Source organism: Astatotilapia calliptera, chromosome 3 (assembly GCF_964374335.1).
Source record: "Astatotilapia calliptera chromosome 3, fAstCal68.1, whole genome shotgun sequence".
Taxonomy (NCBI): domain Eukaryota; kingdom Metazoa; phylum Chordata; class Actinopteri; order Cichliformes; family Cichlidae; genus Astatotilapia; species Astatotilapia calliptera.
This window is the reverse complement of record NC_137424.1, coordinates 34,356,336-34,380,739: the sequence shown is the minus strand read 5'-3', so window position 1 is coordinate 34,380,739 and position 24,404 is coordinate 34,356,336. Positions and strand designations below refer to the sequence as shown.

The 24,404-nt window shown below is 41.4% G+C and overlaps 1 protein-coding gene across 2 annotated transcripts in view; it reads right to left on the bottom strand.

Annotated features, from left to right (window-relative positions):
* slc8a4b (solute carrier family 8 member 4b) overlaps positions 1-24,404 on the bottom strand; it is a 127,519-nt gene that overhangs the window by 9,382 nt on the left and 93,733 nt on the right. The window contains exons 12-16 of one of the 2 annotated variants that reach the window (XM_026161718.2): positions 10,031-10,137; positions 7,526-7,650; positions 6,757-6,792; positions 5,996-6,095; positions 3,959-4,231 (exon numbers count right to left, since the gene is read on the bottom strand). In XM_026161718.2, coding sequence (XP_026017503.1) covers positions 3,959-4,231; positions 5,996-6,095; positions 6,757-6,792; positions 7,526-7,650; positions 10,031-10,137 — 641 coding nt within the window. The remainder of the gene's footprint in view (positions 1-3,958; positions 4,232-5,995; positions 6,096-6,756; positions 6,793-7,525; positions 7,651-10,030; positions 10,138-24,404) is intronic. The other variant, XM_026161721.2, reaches the window with a different exon arrangement.

The following is a 24,404-nucleotide window of genomic DNA, read 5'->3' as shown; positions in this document are numbered from 1 at the left end:
TAGGTGTACACTAAGTGTGCTCTGTGGTGCAGGATATGTGAGGAGAAACTGGATGAAAAGCAGAGAGACTACAACTGGGTTGGCAGGGAATACCGGCGGAAGCTGCTGCCAGTTACTGAACGTCTGTTTTTAGACAGGCTGGTGAGAAGAGCCTCAATTTTCATTTGAATGTCAGTGAGATTAGCTGAAATTCGTATCCCAACATTAAAACTGTCCTCAAAATTTTTTCGGGGGGGGACTGTAATCCTGCTGGGGGTAGACGACACAAAAAACAAGTGTGTGTGTGCACATAGGGGCAGCCATATAACTCCACATTACTGCCTCCAAATAAGATCATCAGACACATGTTAGAGATGCAGTGGGACAAAATCCAGCAGCATCACAGACTCTGAATTAGCAATGTTTCTTAAAAGGAATCAGTTCGCTAAAGAAATATCTTCACTTGTCTAAAAAGCAACTTAAATCCCAATAGGTGCTCAATGAACATTTATTTGCTATTTCATATAAGGCTGTTCGATATAAGATATATATCGGATGACGATATGAAAACGTCTATCGTTTCATTTTACGCTATCGTTTGTTTCGTGGTGTCGCAAAATAAACTGTTTACGGCAATATTTTTCATGACTTTGATGGTCACTGTAGTTTATTAATTTCTTAAAGCTCTCTCTTTCTCTTATATTTAAAATAACCACGCTACAGGCGGATACGCGACTGTTTTTCCACGTTGTTGTTAGCAACAGTGACGGTAAACCCAGCGTGTGGCTCCGCCGTCCACTTGTTTATTTTCCACATAAACCTTTCACAATAAAGCTGAAGATCCTGTTGGGATTTTTCAAAATAAACTGAAATGATGACAAACAGGAAGAGCAGTTGAAACAAATCGAGGACCTTATTTCTAAACGAGGGGCTACCTCTGTAGCATGGACATGGTTTTGTTATGAAAAGTATGACACGGACCAGAAAACTGTACTATGCAAATTATGCAGGAAACTGGTCGGTGAAAACACTCGACTCCAGGTACACGACGCCCAGCTGAAAACACTTCACACGAGTCGAGTTACCCGAGATTCACAGAATTTACAGAAAATGTAAAATTTTTGTGATATATATCTTTGTCGGGACAATAAATGTCTAATATCGGGATATGAGATTTTGGTCATATTGCACAGCCCTAATTTCATATGTTTAAAAATAGAAAACAGAACTGTCATGGTTGTGGGTCTCTGACCCAGTGTTTTGTGTTTGTGGACTTTTTTGAATCTTGATAAGTCATTATTGTGGTATTCTTAGAGTTCTCATATTTCCTAGTTTAGTTTTCTTCGTTTATGAGTTTCTGATTCTTGTGTTTATCCTTTGTGGTTCTGGTTTAGTTTCCCTTATTGTTTTGTCCTCAGTGTTTCCTGTCTTGTTATGATAGTCTCTTGTCCTGCATGCATTGTTTAGTTTTCCTTCCCCTCTCTCGTTGCGTCTGATTTGTTCCTGCTGTGTTTCTCTCCTGTTTCCCTCGTTATCCTGCATGTGTATTTAAGTCTTCAGTCACACTCTGGTCGTCGTGGTCTCCATGTTTGCAGTGTGTTTCTTGTGTGTAGTTCATGTTCCTTTATTGTGTCCTGGTTGCAAGAGTCTTAGTTCTAAACTTGTTTCTTTTAGTGTTTTTTTTTTTTTAATTTTTATTTTTGCACCACATCTGACTTCTTCATCACAGCAAATAAAGCTGCCTCTTAGATTTAAATCCCCCGTCTCTGAGTCCTGCGATCTGGTCCTGCCTAGCCAGCCACACAGGTAACAATGATGAGAACAGCCTGTTTAATGCTGTGGTGAATGTACGCAGACCTACTGGAGTGTCATCTTCTGAACATCTTCATTTGGCTCGTATAAACTCCTTTCGTCCACACTATTCCTGCTAAACGGTCACAAAAATATCTAAAAGTTCTCATTTGATGAACGAGGCTGTGCAGATTTTTATTGTTATACTAAAACAATTTAAATCCTCTGTTGCAGCAACTTCCCACAAAATTCCAAAAGGACTTTCCACAGTGAAATTCATGTATTTAGACCAAAGGAAGAGCAACAACTAAATCAATATTATCCAAAAAGTCAAAAATCAGTTCACACAGAGATAAACTTCAGGTATGAAGCAGCGTATGAGATGAAGACTGCAAACCAGCGTCAGCATTTGTTCACCACGGATGCACATATCAAACACCACTTACCGTTTAAATACCTCAGATGGCTACAAATGAGCTGTGCAAACCTCTTAAACAGGCAGAAACATTTTTGCAGCGTGCAGCTTTCAAACCATCAGCGTTTGCTCTCTAATTGCCCGAGTCTGCAAATTCTGTGTAAATTGGGCCGATAATCCTGGAGTGTGTCTCCAATCAAATAACACAGAAATGCTTTTATGAATCTTGAGGAGGACAGAGAGAAGAGAAGGAGGAGGGAAGGGCGCATGTCAGAGAAATGGAAACGAGAGAGCAGATGAGTGTTGCTAACAAGTTTTAAGGAGATCACACACGCAGAAGGCAGCAAACACTCCCTGTGAAAGTCATAATGGCCCGCTGGAGATGCTGCATGCTAACTTGCAGCTCCTCGACAGGAAAAGCACACGTTTTTACCCACACGCACGCCTGGTTTCTACAGCATACACAGGTCAGAATGATGGATGATCCAATAGCAAAAACACTAAGAGGAGGAAAGAAAGAGCGGAGTAAGGTAACACCAAGTCAGAGTAACAAATTGACCAGAATGGGGCATGAGAGCCTAACAGATAAGTGGGGGGACTATGAGAGACTAAAGAAGGAACAGATAGAGATCTGGCTGGGAGTGAAAGTGATCAGAGATTCACAACAAGAGGGAAAATGAAAACATTAGAACCTTGCAAAAGGAAACGCGCTGATTTACGGATCTAAAATTCCCCTTCACACACCATAACATGGTTGTAGAAGGAATTGATTCAAACACTACTTTCCAGAGACCTCATCACAAGCCATCCAAGTTACCGCCCGGAAGAGCAGCACAGGAGCCGTTTCTATAAATCATACGAAGGGACAACAATAAACCTGCTGACGTTAGGAATGAGGCAGGGAATTGAATGAAAGTCTGGGGACGATCTGCCCACTCCGGGCAAGAAAAAAATCCGAGGCTGAAGGCTGTGATGGAGCCGGAGTTTTACAATTCTATTTTTGATTTCGATCCTGGAAGTCAAAGCGGCTGCTATTGAAATCAGGCGCAGGAGAGAGGCTTGTGTTTGTTTATTTACATCTGAACTTTGGAGGGAAGACGCAGCTCATTTCATGTCTGGTGAAACGGAAAGCTCGAGTGTGGTGTAATGGGAGGGGAGGAATTTGTAACATGGCAAACGTGGAAAATAATCACTCTGCACCACTGTGGCGTAACACCGAGCCATCTGTTTCTGTTTGAGTCCCGCTAAACCTCTCCTCATACCTGTATTCAGATCAAGCTGCAAGCTGGGAAAATCTTCTTCCTGCTTGTTTTCAACAACCGCACTCATACACAGGCATTACTCATAATAACCCACAATACCACATCTAAATGTAACCATGTGTCTAACTAATTTTTCATTATCTAGCTAAACTAACCCTAACACAATCAGACTAAGAGGTCACACAAAGGTGGTGGTTATGAACTTAATAGGTTAAATCAGGGTTTTTCAATCCAGCTAAAAGCGTGTTCTCAGGAAACGGGTGGTATTTATCCATGCTGACCAATCATCAGCATGGATAAGACACTGTAACCATTGTTGAAAGTTTGTATTTTAACCCAATCTAACCAAGTTGTTTGAAAGGTGAAACAATATAAAAGAAATAAAGATCCCAGACACGTTTTCTGATGTGTTTGATGAGCTGGCCATTGATGAGCGTGTGGTGGTGAATGTTTTGGTGCTTAGATTGGGATTTAAAGTCAAATAATAAGGCTCTTCCCCACTCATCCTCACCTGGCACTGATGTTCCCAGCGCTACAAACACCACAGCCGTCACCGAGTCTTTCAGTCCTATCGTGCAGCCGAAGTGAGATGCCAGATCGCCCGTGACTGCGGTGAGGACGCCGATAAGCGATATGGAGACGATGAAGCAGGCCCAGCCGTTCCAGTACTCTGTGGGAGGGACGAAGGCGAACAGAACCTTCCAGAAGACGGTGAGGAAGTGCATGATGTAGTCGAAGCAGGAGGGCAGCCGCTCCTCGCCGCTCTCCTCCTCGTCATCATCTCCTTTGGGTAGGTGGGAGATTGAAACGGAGTAAAAGTAACAAGACGATTAATAAAAAGGAATGAGACAAAAAGAAGAAACAAGACAGATAAACTTCAGCTTTAACTCTAGTAAGAGACAGAAGTTTGATATCTTTTCTTGTCACATTTATCTCCTAAGTCTCTTGATTAGCTTAGATTAGCATAAAGACTAAAAAACAGCTGATCTATAGCTTTGCTTAAAGCACCCATTTAGCAGCACTTTAAATCTCACTCAATTTGTATTTGACATTGTTTTAAATGTTTTAGTCATGACTTGATGAAAAGCAGCTGGTATGTAGCTGTAATTCACAAAAACTACCCAATATAAGCAAAATGGCTAACTGCCTGAAATACCTCCCCAACCTAACATTTTAATTAGAAGCTAATAACTTACGTCATATTAATTGATAAGCTTTAGAGATTATAGAAATATATTTAAATTAAGAGTGAGGGGTTGTTTTAAGCAACACAAAATGCTGTATTAATTAAATGCTATAATGTACCAATAATTGTGCTATGTTATGCTAATCTAGCTTGCTAGTAGCCCATACTATGCCCATATATGAGAGCTGTTTCATTCAATCCCATTCCCACCAGTTTACAGAGTCAAGCATGCAGCCTTACTTTCTGCCTTTACAAATATTTGCAAAAGAAACATTTTTTGAGTGTGATACTGTAATCAAATGTCACCATAGCAACTAGCAAGTAATTTTGATACATTTCTTCTGTCCAAGATATTCCAAAGTGAATTCTAAGGGATATTATTCAATAGTATATAAAACCTGCTCTACTGATTCAATACGTGCAGAGTACCCTCTCATCCAACATCAGTTTCTGCCTACGTATCCCCCAATTCGGATGAATGGGCAGAAATTCCTACAGACACACTCCAAAGAGTGGAAGCAGTCATAACTGCAACTCCATATGTGCATGAGTAACATGCAGGTAGAAATATTCTTTTGTCCATGTACTGCATTTCCTACAATGTCAAACTACTTTACATAACTAAAACTGAATCAGACTTCTGTCTGTGACAGTAAAGAAACAGACTATGAATGTAATAAACGAAGCTTATGCGTAAGTTCAATAGGGAAGATCTGTAGTCACTCATCTGTCTGCTTCCCAGGTGTTGATGGATAATCTAAGCTTAGATTATCCACATCACTTCCACTTTCCCACGCTGTCAAGCTGATTGTGACATCACATGTCTAGTCCAATCAGCTTTCTGCTGGCCTTCTTCTGACCAATCAGCTTTCACTCTGCATACTGTACATCTGTCATTCTTCTTTGCAGTTGCCTTCGTGCAACTCAGGCTCCATTCAAGCCTCCATCTTCATCTCCACCACCAGTGTCTAGACTCTGGGGAGTCCTGCTCTAATCCCTATCACCACTGAGATACCGTTCTGCTGCGCCGGGCCATCAGGGTCTAACCGCCAAATATCTCAAACTGAATTCTGTATATCAATAAATCACTTTCAATTCCTTCTGATGATCTCTCCTTATCAAAATACACTATAAGGGTCCAAATTAAATGCTGATGTCACGTTTTAAGAAAAGTTCTTTCCCTTCATCCAACATCTTTAAAAATAAAGTCAAGAAAAATGTCAGCCAAAACCACTGTTCATAAATCAAAATGAAGCCCTTTGTGTGTGTGTGTGTGTGTGTGTGTGTGTGTGTGTGTGTGTGTGTGTGTGTGTGTGTGTGTGTGTGTGTGTGTGTGTGTGTGCGTGTGTGTGTGCGTGTTACCTGCACTGACTGTAACAGCATTGACAAACTGTTCCCTCCAGCTGCTGCTTCCCACCACCAAGGCCAAGTTTGTCTTCTTGATCAGCTTATCTACTGTACTCTATACACACGCACACACAAATATACAAACGCACAAATATCAACCATGCCATTGCATACAAATCAGGCAGAACAGGAAAAACACAACCCTCAAGCTGTTAATTCATTCGCAGCTATACAGAAAGAGGAAACTGCTGACTTCAGGCCTTTCGGTTAAAACCCAAACCATACATTCATTGAAATTTTCAGGCCCCGGTACTCCAGGTATAAGGTGTGCTAATTAATATAAAGCTGTGAAATCAGCCGTGCCACATTTTACTTATGCTCGCTGTAAAATTCAGGAAGAAAAAACCTTCAGGCATTCTGCTTCAGTGTTTTAGTCTAAAACAGGCAAGAGAAGAAAGATGATAAAAGATGTTGTAAAAGAGCTGACAGCAGCTAAGGAGCACAGCACTAGCAGTCATTACTGTAACTTTACTGACAGGGCTTGGAGGGAATTCTGAATTTTTTACTATCTACTATGTTAAAAGCATCATAAAATGGTAAATGTGCCATATTTTAGCAGTCACGGTAAGATAAATTACTAATTAATCTCGATGTGTGGCAACGCTTAATGATTTATAGATTGGGATGTGATTAACCCAGGCACCATTAGTACATTTCAGTATTGTACAGTAGATGATTAGAGAACAAGCTTTGCATGCATGAAAATGATGGATTACCTTTTCAGCATGCCTAAGAAGTGTATTTACTGCTCTCTGCACACAGACACACACACACACGCACACAAAATGACAAAAAATGGACACGTGAGATGATGAAATCTGTACGCAGACACACGAGTGGTGACATTTCGAGACCAAACAGAGATGAAAATGACGAATGAGAGGACAAATGAATATGACAATTAACAGGAAAAATAAGTAACGATATGATGACACAAGATGAAGAGACAGGCATCAGTTAGGGGTCCACGTGAAGCCACAGAGAGCCCTGTCGTTGTGTCGTTATTGTGTTTCCCCGGCTGCACACTCGTGACGATGGTGTTCGTCAGAGTTAGAAATGGATCAGATCTAGGAAGGCCCGCCTCCTAGTGTTAAAATATTTATGAAAGAACAAAGCCAGGCTTGTTTAATGCCTGTTTTGTACTGAAATATGATGAAAGCATATCGTCTGTGTTGGTTCTCAGTCATCCAGATGATGGAAGGAGCTTGAAAAGAAAGCGACTTAACTTCTTTGAGTTTCTGAAAACATCGTGTTAATAAATTATTAACTTATTTTTTGCAGGTCCTTTTTAAAAATCAGCAGCATCCTACCAGAGAAGGCGTTGCTCTACATGCATCCACTGCAAAATGAAAGAATGACACTGGACATTTAGTTTTAGCGACCCAGCAGGACTTAAAATGCATCTGATAGAAGAATCGCTCACATACACCTGCTCTGGTAAAGGCATTGTTAGTGCAGTATCGGCACGCACAGACACACACTTACCTTGAACTCGTAGGACTCCTCTATGACCACTTCTACCTGTGTGTGTTCGCCCAAACTGGGACAGCCCATCTTGGCCACCTCTTCCTCCTCCGCCCCCACCAAAGGCTTGTTTTCATTCGAGTCACCTAGGTGACAATAGAGATGAGTAGTGATGAGACTTTACAGTAATAACAGAAACAGCTACCTGCCCAGCCTGGCAGCAGAGAAGCACATGACAAGAACGGGTTGGTGCTCGTTGGTTAGCAGTGACTGTACTTTCAAAATAAGAGCAAACCTTTCAGTTTCAGTGGATGTGCCCTGCCAGGATACTGTTTACGCGTTTTCATTTTGAAGTGTCTTTATTACTGCTCCATTTACTTGCACACTGACATTTTTAAAGGCCAAAGCTAGTTTGCTAATATTTTCACATATAGGACTTATTATTATCTAAGATCCTACTTAAAAAAAAGTCAATGAAAAGATATTAAAAATAAGGTCTGAAATGTTTCCTTGTGTTATTCTGAGTTTTTTTGTTTAACAGTGAGATATTTTTAAGGATTTAAGATGAAAATTGTGTCTAAAATGGTAGAGAAAATATCAAATACTAGTTACATATCATACAACAGAACATAACATGTAACATGATAATTGTACTGTTTTATTTATGCAGTGATGGAAATCTTCTATCATCTATCAATACTTTCCACCTTTATTGGTCCATACCTTCTGTTTGGGAGGGATAGCCAATCAGAAGACTTAAAGACAGAGGAATTAAATAAAAGCTGTTTTAGCAACAAAGACCAATGTATGAGCTACAAAAGAATGATATATATAACAGTGAATCATCTAATGTCACTCTGGTGGAGTGCACGAAAAAAAAAAATGGAGCTGGAAATGAATATAATAGGTCCATTTTTAAATTTTAGCTCAGCACAATTACTCTAGGTTTGGGCAGTCACGTTACTCAAATATCTCCGTGGCATTTAATCATCAAATCTTGCCCTGAGGGTTCTCCATATAGTCGTTTGCTTAATCTTTTAATTTGACAGATTTCAGACATCATCTTAAGACTCTTTTTTTCATTATTCTCAGCAGAGACCACAGCAGTGTGAACTATTACTGAGAAAACGTATGCTGTGGGTTGTGAAAGAATATTTATGTATATGCTAAATCTTTAAACATGGGAAACGCGAGCTTTATCCGCAAAAACTTTACGTTTTCTCCCACCTCTCTATTGCGCGCTTCCGTGTATGCTGCAGCATCTCTCCCAAACGTCTCCTTGTTCGCTCACGTTTCCAAAACAGACAGCAAGTTATTAATTTTTGCCGTTATCAGTGTGTAGCTCGCTGTAATTGAAAAGCTGTGTACTGTATGTGACAGCATTATGTGGTTGCCAGTCTGCTCGCTCTGTGACAGCATTATAAAACCCATCACATTTCTGTGTAATGAAACATGCCACGGCATGCCGCAGGCTATGGGCTCTTCCTGTGTGACATCTACACTATAGACGCTTTGAGAAGAGCCTCTGTGTGTGTTTAAAGAGTGATAAAGCAGGAAGATTCTGGTGCGGCTAATTGGCTGGCACGTCTTTAAAGACACAAAATGAACGCGGCGAAGAATTTTTGTTTGAAAAATACGTGAACTTTCTGATTGGGACACATTAGCTGCTCTTTGAAGCTGCTAACACATTCAGAGGTACAATGCTGGTAATGTTTAGCACTAAATGTGGAATATATATATATATATATATATATATATAAAAATGACATATTGACTTTGAGCATTGGTTCTCTCCAGCCTTGAGTCACCTCGGGGAGATCAGCTGTCTCTCTGTTAAAGAAGCCTTTTAAATTTTCATCTAAAGCTTCTCACATTCTTAAAAAAAAGAAGGGCGGGGGCTTAAATGTTTTAGATTCTTGGATTTCAAAGATCTGCGCGAGTTTTGAATTAGCAGATGACAGTACGAGAGGAAAGAAGCTGATCGAGATGGTTCATTTGCCATGACTAAACTGCAAATTGTGTTCCATCTGCGACGACGCTGCGATACTACAGCGATTCCAGACAACGAAAGGAAGCTTTCTGGCTTTTGTTTATACTGCATACACCAAACCTCCTTATGGTGACATAATTAAGCAGATCACATGCTGATTTGGATGAGTTATTACTCCTATCCCTCCTGTGACACGATTACTTCAAAAACGCATCGCAGCTCAGGGCCAGTGATGTCGAAATCCTTCCCAAGTCACATCCTCAGTGGCTCAAAGTGAAATGTTTCCACGGTTAATCTGAGTTTAGATTGGAGGCTTCAGGTAATCAATGCTGGTCTCACCTTGTCTCCAAGCGACAGATGTGCACCGGGCCTGTTTGCTGATAAATAAAGACGTCATTCTGTCTGTCACACTTTCCCTGTTCCTGCTCTCACTCCTGACTTCTTGATACTCTCTTTGAACAAACACACACACACACACACACACACACACACACACACACACACACACACACACACACACACACACACACACTCACCGTGTTTCTGTCCTATCTCCAACAGAACAGGCTCTCCCAGCTCGATGGTAAAGGTCTTGTTCTTCTCATACTCTTCATCATCAATGATTTTCACCTCGATGATCTTCCTGTTTGTTAAAAGAAGAGAGAGACGACGAGGCTCAGTGTGTGCAGTCCAGATAATTACCTTTTTTGGTTGTTCTCCATCATAGTAAGAGCTTGTTCATGGCAAAGGACCAGTCTATTAAAACTCTCCCCGTGACAGGTTGTAATCGGACACGAGGTCATTTCTGCTGCCCCTACACTGAAAAACACTGACATAAGTAATCATTATACTACCTAACTTGAAGTAACAGTTATAATAAACACACCCAAAAAAGGAAAAATAATTAGATTTGATCCCCTTGTGATTTCTCTCAGAGAAAAGGATGACGAGTCTGAGCAAAACTGAAGGCTGAAGCCCAGATTGGCAGTACTCGGGGGAACGGCGTGTGAGGGTGCTAGCTACCTCCCAGGCTTGACAACTGACAGTGATGCTATGAACACCACAACTACTGGGGAAACATTTTCAATCAGGAGCGCCCTGGGGAGCAACTAAAATGCAGTGCAGAGAGTTTTGAGGGGATGTGTAAATTGGAGCGGAAAAAAGGTGTGGAGATTTTCAAAAATAGCTATTGGAGCACTTCTTAGTACTGCTTGTGTTGCAAAAGACAGATTATTGATATATTTAAATAATGATTTTATTGTCTTCATAAAGAAAAGAATCTTTGAAAACCATAAAAACGAATAATTTGTGTCTAAAACTGCAGACATTAAGGTGTCAGTGCAGGGAGGCTGTAAATGTGACGGGAGTTTAACAGGACAGACTGAAAGCTGTGATTGCTTTGCATGTGGAGTTTCAATGTAAACCAACAATAATTAAACCATTCTTTGTATGTGGCAAATCTATTGAATCAATTTTTCCCCACTTTAAACATCTGCAATTTTTTTTAACCTCACAAAGTGTGTGCGTTCATATTTACTGGCTTGTTATTTCCTTCAGTTTCCACTCAGTGCATAGCTTCTGTCTTTCTGCGTGTTACATTTACCAGCTGGTTTCGCATGTTTAACCGGCTTCATATCTACGTTTCTTTGTGTGAAGCACAAAAACCCAGACCAGAGCTACTTCTTAGCAATTGAGGACTTTTAGGAGGAGACTAGGTTAGTTGGATCTTGTGCCATGATGATTGAAAGCCATGGCATTCGCAAGGCCTCTGTGTCGGGGCTCCTCAGACAGCTAACGACCCCCGGTTCCTGCCAGGATTGGTCTGGTAAATGCTAGATTACTCGTGAGAAAACTTTTATGCTTGGGATTTCAAATCCCGAGGACTGGATTCACTCTGCGTGACTCAGATGTGGCTGAATGCTGGAGCGTTCAGCTGTGTGTTAACACAAAGTCCAGGTGTCATTCTCAGCAAATTCACCCCAAGATCAGACCATGTAATGTACATAGAAACCACAAAGAGCCAAGAGTTGGAGCTCAGAGAGTACGGACTTCAGTTAACATTTAATGAAACGTTAAATCTTAAAGGTCTTGACGGTACAATCAGAAAAGGAGTAGAGCTTGTTTTGAAGGAGAAAGCCTCTTCTTTCTAAAAGAACACGGCAAAGTTGCATCAACAAAAACCACAATATGTCTGGAACAATCCTTTGGAAAGACAAGAACAATGTAGAGATGTTTGCCTGTAAAGCACGCTGAAGCATCTGGAGAAAAGCAAACTCAGCATATCATCAAAAGCACCACATATCGACTGCCAACCACGGGGGTGGAGGGTGATGATTTGGGGTTATTTTGCAGTCACGGGGCCTGGGCAGCTTGCAGCTATTGAGTCAACCATGAACACCTCTGCATATGAAAGTAGTCAAATGTATGGCCATCTGTCTGACAGCTAAAGCTTGTCTGAAACAGGGTCATGCAGCAGTGATCCCAAGCACAGCAGCAAATCTACAACATAACGCCTGAAAAAGAAAACAACTGAGGTGTTGCAATGGCCCAGTCAAGGTCCAAACTCAACTAGATTCTAACAATCCCACATACAAAGACAATATGCACTGCAAGCACCTTCAATCAAGGCTATTCCCTCTCATTTGGGTGTTCTATCGAAGATGTTAATTTCCTATGTCTGCCTTTGCTTTGCACCACGGTACTGCTGCTGATTCTGAATGGTGGGATGATATTTACTCATCACTACCAAACACATCTGTGCGTTTAGATTCTGTGGAAGATGAGGTCAAAGCCTATACACTAAACTGCTCGATGTAAATAAACATTTCAAACAGAACTGTCTGGCTGAACCAAACTTAGTTCATTCAGGACAACGATAATCAAAAGGAGATTGTTTGGTTCATCTGCAATGCGTTATATTTGGCGGTATGGCTCAGTTCTGGGAAGTCCCCACACTTCCAAGCGCATACGTGGAAAGCATAAGCCAGGGAGAGCAGTTAAAGCTACAGCAATGCCACATAGAGATGTAAGTCACAGCTGATTATTATTTTAAGACCATAAAATATAAAACTGGTTAAATATAACAAAGCCAAGAAAGGAAGATTTTATCAGAGAGGACAAAGCTTCAGCAAATTATACTTCCAATTACTTTAAATGGAGAGATTAAATGTTTCACTAAAGTCATTACATGCAGTGTTTATCCTCACTTTAAAAGGAGAACTACTTCTATAGCTTATAAAGTATTTCTCTGTTTAATTGTTATTTGTGCGTGTCGTGCAGCAGCTTTGATGCTTCTAAGGAAATTTCATCAGGTTTGGTATCTTTCTGGCCCGTTTCATCTTCATCACCACGATCCATCTGCGTCTACCAAGCGGAGAGGAAGAAAGAGCGTTCACTTCCACCTGGTTGTGTAATCGCACGTTTCGCTGTGAGCCATGTTGACTATAATGCGGAAAATAGGCTTTGCTTCAGCAGAAAGAGGAAGCGAGAGGGAGAAATGGGCGGGGAGACGTATATGGAGGGTGGAGGAAGGGCAGCGAGGGAAAGAGAAAGCGACGGAGGGGAAGAGACGTGGAAGTCCATTTTTATCGTTGGCGAGCTGTCAAGGCAACAGTGGATGTAACTTGATTGATTTGGTATTTCCAGCGTCACATCAGCGTGAGTGGCCAACTCCCAGCCAGTGATGGAGAAGAAATTAAAATGTTGTTTAATCAGATGTGAAACAAAAGGAGATAAAAAACATCCTATATTTAGGAGGACTACAGGGAACTGAAATTACGCTCGTTATATCCACAGACTGTAAATAAAAAATGGTGGTGCTTTTAATGCTGTATATTTAGGCAAGTTTACTTGGGAATCTGTGGCGACTGACTTGCTTTTGGAGCCAGCCATCAGTGGCCATTAGAGAAACTGCATTTATGTCTTCTTCTTGCTTTATTATGTAGCTACTTTCATGCCACAAGGTGTCGCCACAGCGGGTAGCTCCACATGTCAGTCTTAGCATCCTGACGCATCCTCAAAGGGGATTTGTGTCTTTAGCTGGAACATTTGATATTGTTCAAATGATTTCACAAATGAAATTGTAATGCTGAGTTATGTAAAAGATTACACAGACATCGTTAAACCTTTTCCTCTGAACTGGGATTTTTTTTTTTTTGTAGCTTAGCATTTGTTACGCAGCACGTTTGTCAAACTTCTGATTATCTAGAAACTACAAAAACGGGAAGAAAATCATAAAGTTTGAAAATAATTATCGTAGTATGAACTCTAATGCTCTCTGGTCACCATGGTAATGCCTAAATATTTCTTGAAAAAAAAAAAAGACGCACAACTACAACACAGGAAAAGACCCAGGGAAACCGAGTTAACGATAAAAACCCTGAAAAAAATAAATTTCACACCCGAGCTGGTACCGGTCCGTGGCCCTGGGGTTGGGGACCGCTGCTCTACTATTAAATTCAATGCTTTAAAACCCAACACTTTGACTTAAAGTGAGCTTCTGGCAGCGGCGCTATATTCTACTTTTAGTGGAGATATCATCTGAATTTCAGGAGCGGGGCGTCTCCTCCATCACCCCCCCTCCGGCCTCAGGCTATAAAAGCCCCCTTTCACCTATACCTGCTGTTCTCATTTTCATGCCCCACCCTTCCCCCCCATTTTCCCTCTCTTTTCTCTTCCTTTCCTTCATTCACTTCTCGTTAGGAGCAGTCGCAGTCCCCTTTGAGGCCTTCCCCAAACCGCAGCACCAGCTCACACTTCCTCATGCCTCATCGCCCATCGTTACAGAGGATGTGGTCCCAGCTAGTTATTAGCTCTAATTTAACATCAGCTGCTAAAATGTGAACATCCATCTGAAACCAAGAACTCAACGTTCTAAACACACACAAAAAGACAATTAAAAGGTAAATTAAAAAGGCACAATCGCAGTAAACTCCAATGTGACCACATAGAAGGAAGAACGAGAGTAGCAACAATAAATAAGCACAAACTGACAGTGACATGGGCGAGGGAAGACAGAGGTAAGTGGATAGAGAAGTAATGAAATGCAAAGCAGGCAAACAGAGAGGAGGAGGAAGTGAAAGAGGAGAGATAGGGATGGGATGAAGAAAAAGGAGGTGACAGAGAGGAAAAAGGCTGGAAGATGAATATGAGTAATACATAGAGTCTACTGAGATATGAGGGGTTACAGCTAAATACACACAGAGTTCATTCAGTGTTACAAGACAACCAGGACAGAGAACCATGGCCATAAAATGCCCTTTGCTGAATTGAAGAATGAGGCACTGTGTCTACGTTCATAGATAAACAACAGAACTTGATGCATAACTCTAACCCCAGCCATTCAGGTGATGTCATTTTTATTTTAGATAAAATAAAACATTTGTTTTGGTAATCAGGAAACAAAGAAGATCATAAGTCTAAATGACATGTCTGTTTTGCTTTTCTCAAAACATAGCGTTACTGTAATGGATTACAGGTGGGAGCTGAGGCTCAGAGGTGATGCACATCTCCTCTCCTCATTGCACAGCCTCATGTCCACTCTACAGTGACTAAGGCCTCCTGCAGGAGTGTCCACTCCCTCCCAGACACCTAGTGATGATGTGAGCCAAAATGATGATGAGAGTCAGTTTAGGAGGAAACGTCTGAGTGGAAATACTGAAGTCTTCCAGAAGTCTTTCCCCTAGATCACAGATGAGATTTATTGATGATTTCTATAAAGTAGCAGAAAGTGCATCTCTAATCCTTAGCGACAGTCTGACAGGCTACCAGTGGAGACAGTAGCGACCAAAGGCTTGTCTTCAACGATCATGGGACACATCTCAAAGCAGGACTTCAGATCCTTAAATCCCCCCACCTTCTGTTTGGAGACTTTTAAAGCAGAAGTGATCACAGGCAGGGCTTTAGTGAAAGGATTCACCATTCTGTGTCCTGCTTTTGCTTTTTAACAAGCCAGAGATACAAACTTCTACAAACCACAGTAACAAAAGAACCAGGCTTTTTTAAAAAAAAGGGATTGTTCTTTAAACCTCTTGCTGAACTTGTGAATCACTCAAAGTCGTACTATTTGAGGCTGTGCCTGGCAGGGCAGAGGTCCTGATGGAGGACTTTAAAGTTGTCCTTCTGGCCTGCAGCATCATAGGCACGGAGATAATACCACCTCAAGCCTTGTTTGAGCCTCGTGGGCAGCTCAGCGCTCAGCCCAAATGAGAAGAAACTAAGCTGGAAAAAGGGAGCTCACAAAGCTGGAGCTGTGTCTGCAGGAGGAATGAGGAGGTGAAAATGAAGAAATCAACACTGACATCATTGTAACTTGTCCACTGATTTCATCCCCTGGGAACCACTGTCCAGACTACTTCCTAGGGGATGTGCCACAAGCGGCCTTATAACGCTATAGATTTAAGGTAAACGTTGATGGACTGATTCTTATAGCACTTTTCTTCTCTCCCGGAGCACTCAAACCACTTTATACAACATGCCTCGTTCATCCATTCACACTAACTTATACAAGCACTTTTTTCTATGCTTAAGTGCTTTCTATCTAACATTCACAAACATTCATACTCTGATGGATGTATTGGAGAGCGACCTGGGGTTAGTATCTTGCCCGATAGTATTTGGCATGCAGACTGGAGCAGCCAGGGATCAAACCACCAACATCCACGACCTGCTCTACATATATACTTTTGCTTCTGCTTCTATAGATCTTTTTTTTATTGCCAAACAGGCTTCGGGTGCAGGGAGAAAAGGATACGATCTGAAGAAGTTAAGGCTCCAGCAGCGCTTATTTATAAAAAAAATAATGCTATTATCTATTTAACAAAAATGAACTCAAAATGCAAGAACAGTGCATAAAAACACGTCCTAATGTCCTAAATTTGTGATATTCTTCCTTTTTACACATTTTTTAAATCTTTCCCTTCCGTCTCGCCTTCTGTTTCTACCTTGTTACTTTTTGACACCTGCTCCCCAGAAAGTTCCTCTGTCAGAGCGGAGCCTCAACCGCTCTGTCAACGGACTGACACAAAAATCAGACACATACCAGGTTCACTGAGCACACAACTTGCACTGCCAGAAATAGAGACTTTTAGAAGGACAGAGTGAAAAAAAGGTCAACAAAAGGTGTTGTTGATTGAAAAACCCCAGACAGAACCGAGTGAGCTGTAAATCGATTTAATGGGTAAGTTTTATACCGTTGCAGCGTGCCTGCGTGTTTGTGCGTGGCTCTAAAGTTCTTACAGGAGCGACGGTCCGAGTTTGGTTTGATTAGTTAAGCCCTCACTGCATTACTTAATGGACAAAACCTCTGTTTATATCTTTGTCTCCATCACTTTCCATTTTCTCCTACCTCCATTCCTGCTTTTCTGTTTGTGTGTGTGTTGTGTGCATGAGTGCTGTTTCAGGCACTGAAAGACAGTCCACCATATTTTTATAGAAAGAGCATCGTAGAGAACCGCAGCAGCTAACAATTCATTTTCTTAAGTGATTCTGATTTATATACACACGCCAGTTTTACTATTGTGCCTTCTGGTGGAACCACTAAATCTCTTATTCATGTATGCACTCGCTCAGAGACAGGATTGCAACTATGCAAACTCATGACGGTAAAATATTTTAGTTTAAAGGGTAAAACTTGGAAAAGGGAAGCCGAAGTCTGGCTGTGAAAATAAAACAAGAACAAAGACGAGGAGCGAAGACGGGGGGCGTATATCTTGAGCAGACCTTTAGATGGCTGCCAGGATGGTAATGGACATAACAACAAGTAACAGGATTACAAAAATTTGATTATAGTCCAAAAGGGAGAATAGCACTCTGCTACAGATTTTGATAGTTTACCGAGAGTGACCCAGCGTATCTATCTCAGATATGGTACACTATGCTCATTGCTCCCTGCAAATATGATGCACAGAAAGTGGAGAGTGATGAGTAATTATCCCATGAGAGCCGACAGGTGGATGCTCGGGTAGTGGAGGGGACGAAACAGCTGCAGGGCAGCGGCAGCACTGACATGTCAGTTGGGAAACTTCTAGCTTAAGTAGACTGCAACATTTGGAGGGTGTGATTGGTAAATTACTGTACTGCAGGTTTCACTCCATTTGCTAAAGCTAGCATTAGCTAGATATTTTAAAAGAATTACGAGCTTTTTATGAGCTGCTAAAAAGTCCTGCAGCTTGTCTGTTGGTAAACAATATCAGCTGGATTAGGATTGTTGCTAATTCTGCTCTTAGCATGCAGGACATGACTCATCTCGACTGCACACAAGTCTTTCCTGCTTTAGCTTACATTTACCCCGTCACAGTGGCGCGCAGCTAAGTCTGCAGCCTGTCTCTAACCCTAGCTCCACTAGCAGCATCTCGTGTTAGCCTATTTCCCTAGACAACAAACATAACGGTCTTGCAGTTTCTTAAACAAGGATGAATGCCCTTCCTCTGCTTATTCAGCCCCGAATGCTGATGCTTTCACCATCTACACGTGTCCACGTCAGGCTGTTCTTCTACCAGAATACTCCTACATACTATGAAAGGTTAACGCAAAACATGCTTGATAGCAGCTGAAAGATGACAGCTGAGGAGAGGGGGCAGCGATCCGCCTTTTACAGACTCCGGGCTTTGCTCTGTTTAAGTTTACATCTAAGCAGTATTTCAATGTGGATCCAAACTGCTGAGTGCACATGCATGACACCGTCTGGATTTCTTAGCTTGAAAGGAAACCTCTTTCTTTACCCTCACACAATGAGGGAAGCTGACGTTGTACAGTAATCCTGTAAGCTAAAAGCTCAAAGCACTTGATTTCACAGTTCGATGTCACAGTCATCTCAGGCACACGGCTGTTCAAACCTTCTGTTTGTGACCAGCATCCAATCAGATGAAAGCTAGCTTAAACGGAGAGAACCAAAAAAGCTTGTTTCAGACCACTGATTGCGCCAAGACCCATTATAAGTAAATAAGCAAGTTTTGAACTGTGACTCATGCAAAGGCACTCTGGTAGAGTCAAAGAATAAAAGCATGGAGATGAGCACAATAGGTCCCCTTTAAATAACAAATAACACAGGCTGTTTGTTGAATACAATGCTATGAAAATCCAACTAAAATTCCCAATTCGTCATTGAAATCCTACATTTTTGACTGTCGGAATGCCAGAAACGACTTTATGAATGAATCCAGAGTAAAAACTGCTAACGCTGCAATCAAGGAGGATTTTTCCTTTTCAAAGATAGTAGAAAGATGCAAAAAGACATCACTGAAGAGCTGATCAAATGATATGAATGGTTCTGAATATCACTCATACACCCACACATGCTTCTACATGAGCAGGTAGGCTGAGAGAAGTCCTTCGTTTAGCTCTTCTCGTCTGCGTGGAAGCAACACAAACAAAGCAATTTGAGTGAGGCCAGCAGAGAGAGGGTGAGATAAAAAGCTCTTTAGGGGAGAGATATCACCCCTCTTAATGATATCACGGAACGCATAATGAGGAAATGCAAAATACACATACGCATACTGACTGGTCTCTGGCTGTGGTGAGTAATAAAGTTTTATCTCTGGTGTGTATGTGGGAAGATGGAAAGGTGCAGGGGATGAACTGAGGGTGAGAGAGAGGGGTACGGGGAGGAGGGGGAGAAGAGGTAAGAGAAGCAGGACATTAAAATGAGGAGGAGGATGAGGAAGGGACACAGACGAGGGTATGAAGTGAGGCTAAAAAAAGGGAGCTAAGAATGAAAAGCCGAAACAGATGAGAGCGAATTAAAAAAAGGTTTCCCCAGCTTCTCACACAGGAAATTTAATGCGATTCTGGCACAAGTGACCCACTAACGATTCAAAAATATATGGATGATCGTTTTATCTCCAGACAGATGCGCTCTCGATACGAAGTCATCTGTGTGTTTCTGCACAAAAGGTGCATGAAAAAAATAGGTTTTTACTTCCAAGTCCTCAATATTTCATATGTTAAGACTCCACTAAACTCCAAATAAAATTGTCATTTGTATACTTTAGCAAAGTTGCTAAACCTGCAGTCAAATGAAGCTTTGGAAATCCTGTCACGCAGCATTCAGGGTACTTTAGTGACTAATCTGCTATAGTTGTAGGCACAGCTGGTGTTTGTTTTCATGGGGCAGCTGCCGCAGCTGCTACTTTCGGGTACACTGCTTGGTAACGCGATGGTACAAAAATGATGGTGGATAGCAAGAAAGGCTCAAAGTTAATAAGGCAAGACCTGGAGGACAACTCGCAAAAATAGGGGATGAAATCTTATAGGTGGAACCAAAGAAAGAAACTTGAAGTATCACATCAAATCCAGGGTTTAGGGGGAGACACACACATATGCACACACACAGATCACAGATGCTCTATTGGATTGCAATCTGGTGCCATTTGAGTACAGTGTCATTATTCAACAAAGTAATTTGATTTGTGCTTTGTGACTTGGTGCGTCACATGTTAGCAGCAGTAGCTGTGGTGCTCAGGTTCTAGGTTCTAGGTTCTTTATTATTTGTCACATGCATAGTTATACAAGTATAACACACAGTGAAATGTAGCCTGACACGCTCCTCGACATGTGCAAAAGTAGGGGTGCAATGATACACAAAATTCACGGTTTGGTTCGGTTAGATACTTTGGTGTCACGGTTCGATATTTTTTCGATACAAAAATGTTCATGCCTTTTTAATTTGTCATTTATTAAAATTCTAAATATATATTTTAACTCAAAAGTACAGTTTTTAAATGTAATGTTGCTGAAACAACAAAATAAAATAAAAAATCTATCTGATTGAAGAATCACTCATCTTTGGAAAAGAGATTTTATTACAGAGAAATGGCTCTTTCCAACATAAAAGCTATACTATACGCTTCTTCTGGGCTATATTCTCAGCAGCATATTAAACATATCAGGTCCCCATAAGGAGAATCATGTGCTAACGGCTGTCTAAATGACTCGGGTAAAGTTTGTAGCATGCATGCTTGTTGTTTTTGTCTGCTTCCACTCGTCTTTGCACTAGGATGATGTCGGCGTAAATGTGCAGTCATATTCGTTGTGTTCCCACTAGTGCTGTCAGCGTTAATCTCGTTAAAATTACATTAACGCCATAACGCGGCAAATCTCCGTTAACGAGCTACCGCGGATCACCCTGTGCGTGGCCGGACGGAGTCAACACGTTAACGAGCAAACTGCGCTAACGCACTAGTTCCCACCAATGTAACTGAGCATTGCGTGGCACATCCGACATACTGTTTTACTTTTGCCCATGACGCGCTTACCGTCAGGGTCATGTTTCACATGAAAACCAAGATAGTTCCAAACGCCAGATCTGAATGAGGGGGGGGGGGAGGTTCAATTTGCCATGTTGCAACAAGCTTAGCTTCTGTCTTGCTAGCTTGCACTGTGCTCAGTGGATCTGCGCTCGACAGTGCAGCCTAGGCAGAGTAGTCGAACGCAGATCCACTGAGCGCTCAACACAGACAGGATCGTCAGAAGAAAAGTTGATAAAATAAATAAAAAATTTTGTATTGTTCGATACATACATACCGAACCGAAAGCACTGTATCGAACGCTTCAATATCGATACGAGTATTGTTGCACCCCTAGTGCTCAGTTGGAACTTAGGGACTTAAAGTGGGCCAAGAAACCCCCCACACGATTACACCACCACCAGTAGCCCGAACCTTTGACACAAGGCAGGATGGATCCATGATTTCATGCCATTTATGCCAAAATCTGACCCTATTGCCCAAATGTCACAGTAGAAATCGAGGGGTGTTCAGACTGGACTATGTTTGTCCAACTAGAGAACAGACTCCAATTTTCCTAAAGCACTGTTAACATTGAAATGCTGGCAGCAGCTGGTTACAAAACTGTGTACCGTATTTATGGGACCATAAGGCACACGGTATTATAAGGCGCACTGTCGACACACGGGTCTGTGTTCATACATAAGGCGCACCGTATTATAAAGCGCATTTAACGAAACAAATCAGTCAGAAAAGTCAAACTTTACTCAACTCATTCCGCTTGCTTCCTCCACTTCCATACCATTAATTCATTAATGTTGAATTCTCTGGTAGCTGCTCTATAAACGCTGGAACAACAGTATATGTTATTCCAGTGTTTTTCTAATTTTTGCTATGTAACTTTGCACTGTCCACTTTCTGCTGTAACAAATTTCCCACGTGTGAGACTAATAAAGGTTATCTTATCTTACATTAATGACTAACCTCATATTGTGGCTGGACTATCTCAGTTGTTCTCTCCTACTGAAATTTGGTCCGTTTACAGCAATTTTCCAGGCGAATGCATTTGTCAAAAAAAGTGGAAAAAGGTTAGCGTTCATTCTCCAGGTTCAGTTTTATGCTTTGGTATGCTAACGTAGCGGTGTCGCTAGCGATCACTAGCACAGCATTATATACCATCTAGCCCAACTTCAGTAATCCTACAAACATCACTATTGTGTAGCTTTCTCTCTACATTCATGTTGGAAGTGATAGCAGAGCTGTACGTTTTATTTTTTTCCAGAAATCTCTCAGTCAGAACATGATATATCATGTTAAGGTAACTAGCAAAACCAGCGAGCTAACTATCTACTAACTTCCTGCTAACTTCTAACTCCGTTTAATTTAATAAATTCTGTTTTCATGGATGCCTGGATGTTTAACTTAATTGATACACCTGGTAAAGCAGCAACACTGATCATTTTATTAAAGATGAAAGAATTTACACAGTGTTTGTTTGGGACCTGACGTGGACAGAGTTTTGGACCCAGATTACTATGAGCCGCAAGGCTCCTGACTACGGTAGCCATAACGCTCAGACAATTCATCAAGCGGTGCAGCTTCGTAGCTTAGCAAAGTCCTACTAAAACATTTTTTGATAGATTTTTGAGCGCTGTGTACCACATAAAATCAGCTCGAGGTCAGTGTAGCAATGGGAATTGCATGCACCAGTTACCAGTCACTTTGTGGAGCATTGGACTGCCATTACCTCATAAGACTTTGTTGTTACACTTTCTCTTACCGTACATTACTAAATCTCCATTTGCACTATTTGCCTAATTGCACTACTCTGCCTGGTTTACACTCAATGTCACTTACCCATTATATTGTATATTGTATAGCTTTCTTGTTATATGTAAAATTGTATTTATTTAAATTTTTACTTTTTAATTATTTTACTTGCATTTTTAATCACTTTTATATTTAAATATATTTAAATGTTCATTTGCTATTTATCTAGGGATTGAGAGTAACGCAATTTCTATTCTCTGTATGTCCTGTACATGTGGCAGAATCGACAAATAAAGTTGACTTTGACTTTGACTTTGCATTTACCTGTGTGTTCCGCCCGGAGTCTTGAGAGTGTAACACCGGAAGGTGAGAAGCAGAGACTCCGGGCGGAACACACAGGTAAATGCAATTCCCATTGCTACAGTCAGTAAACACAGCCAGAATTAATAGATAAGGCGCACCAGATTATAAGACGCACTGACGATTTTTGAGAAAATTAAAGGATGTTAAGTGCGCCTTATAGTGCGGAAAATACGGTACATGACAAACCAAAACACTAAAGTGCATCACAAGCTGACTGACACGACTTTTGGTGTGCACCACCAGATGACAATGGTAAGATTTGTGTCTGTGAGGTGTTTAAGGAGCTCTTTTAGCACCACAGTTTTGTTAAAACCAGTAGCCAGTCTGCTGACTTTGCACCTGGAGCAAACATCTAATTTGTTATGGGCCAGTGTAGCTAGCGATTTCCGTTTCTTCAGATAATTTGAAATGCTAGTAAAAAGCTCAGTCCTCATCAGACGATAGTCAATATTTATCTGGTTCAATGCAGCAAATGCCAACCCTGTTTGGCTGTCCACGCAGACTGTTTGACTGCACGCACCCAAAGTATGCTCAAGCGTGATGGATCAAAAACCCCTACATTACAAATGGACGGCAAAGCTTCCAGTGAAACATATCAGGTAAATTCATAAGCAGAATTTGTTCACAGAGGCTTCGTTCTCACCTCGTGTTAGTTATTATCAGAAGACTCTGAAGAACTAGACATGAGAGAAAATGTGAAAACATGGAGCATGAGAATATCTGGTTGGTAACCATGAAGTCATGAGGGGCGGTGCCAACATGTGATACAAGTGTGTGCAGTACACACTCACTGTGCAGTCGGCAGCATCATACACATACAGTGTGTGTGTGTGTAAAATCCTAACCTCGTTATATTGTGTAAAATTAAGCTCACAAATCACATCACCTCCCTCACACATGCACACACAAATCCTGCAAGATGCACCATAATCCAGAGGAGCTACTTCTTTCTCCTGCTCCACGAGGAACAGAAGAAAAAAAAACAGGATGAAGGAAAAGGATGGAAGAGAAGGGATGAGGAAAACTACACAGGAATGTCAAGAGTATTAAATAAAAGACAGAATGAAAGAAACGTCTGACGTGAAGAGCGATCCGATTATGGAAGGAGGGAAAAGGGGGAAAGAAAGAGAAATCAGAGGATGGGAAATTAGTTCCGGGGGGATGATGGGAAGAATGAGGAGGAAAAAAAGACAAGGGAGTAAAAATCTGATCAGACATGTTGCCTGTGTTAGGTTTGCAAATCGAAAGCAAGTAGAACAGAAATGAGGCGACACACATGTGCGACATGCAGACACGTGAAAGTGACAAAGTGAACATCGCACATTCTGCACACTTGCACGCAAACACTTTCATTTCTCTCCTGATCATCATCCGCCCTCGCAGCTTCCCCCTCGCTCCTGCTCCCTCCTCCACAATCCTATCGTTACATTTGCATGAATGAGGACTGGGACTGCTGTGAAATAAAGCGTATGACATGTGACCGTCCATGGGATTGGTGCTGCGGGGACGCAGTGTGCACATGTATGTGTTGCTTCTGTTCCAGATATGGAAAATA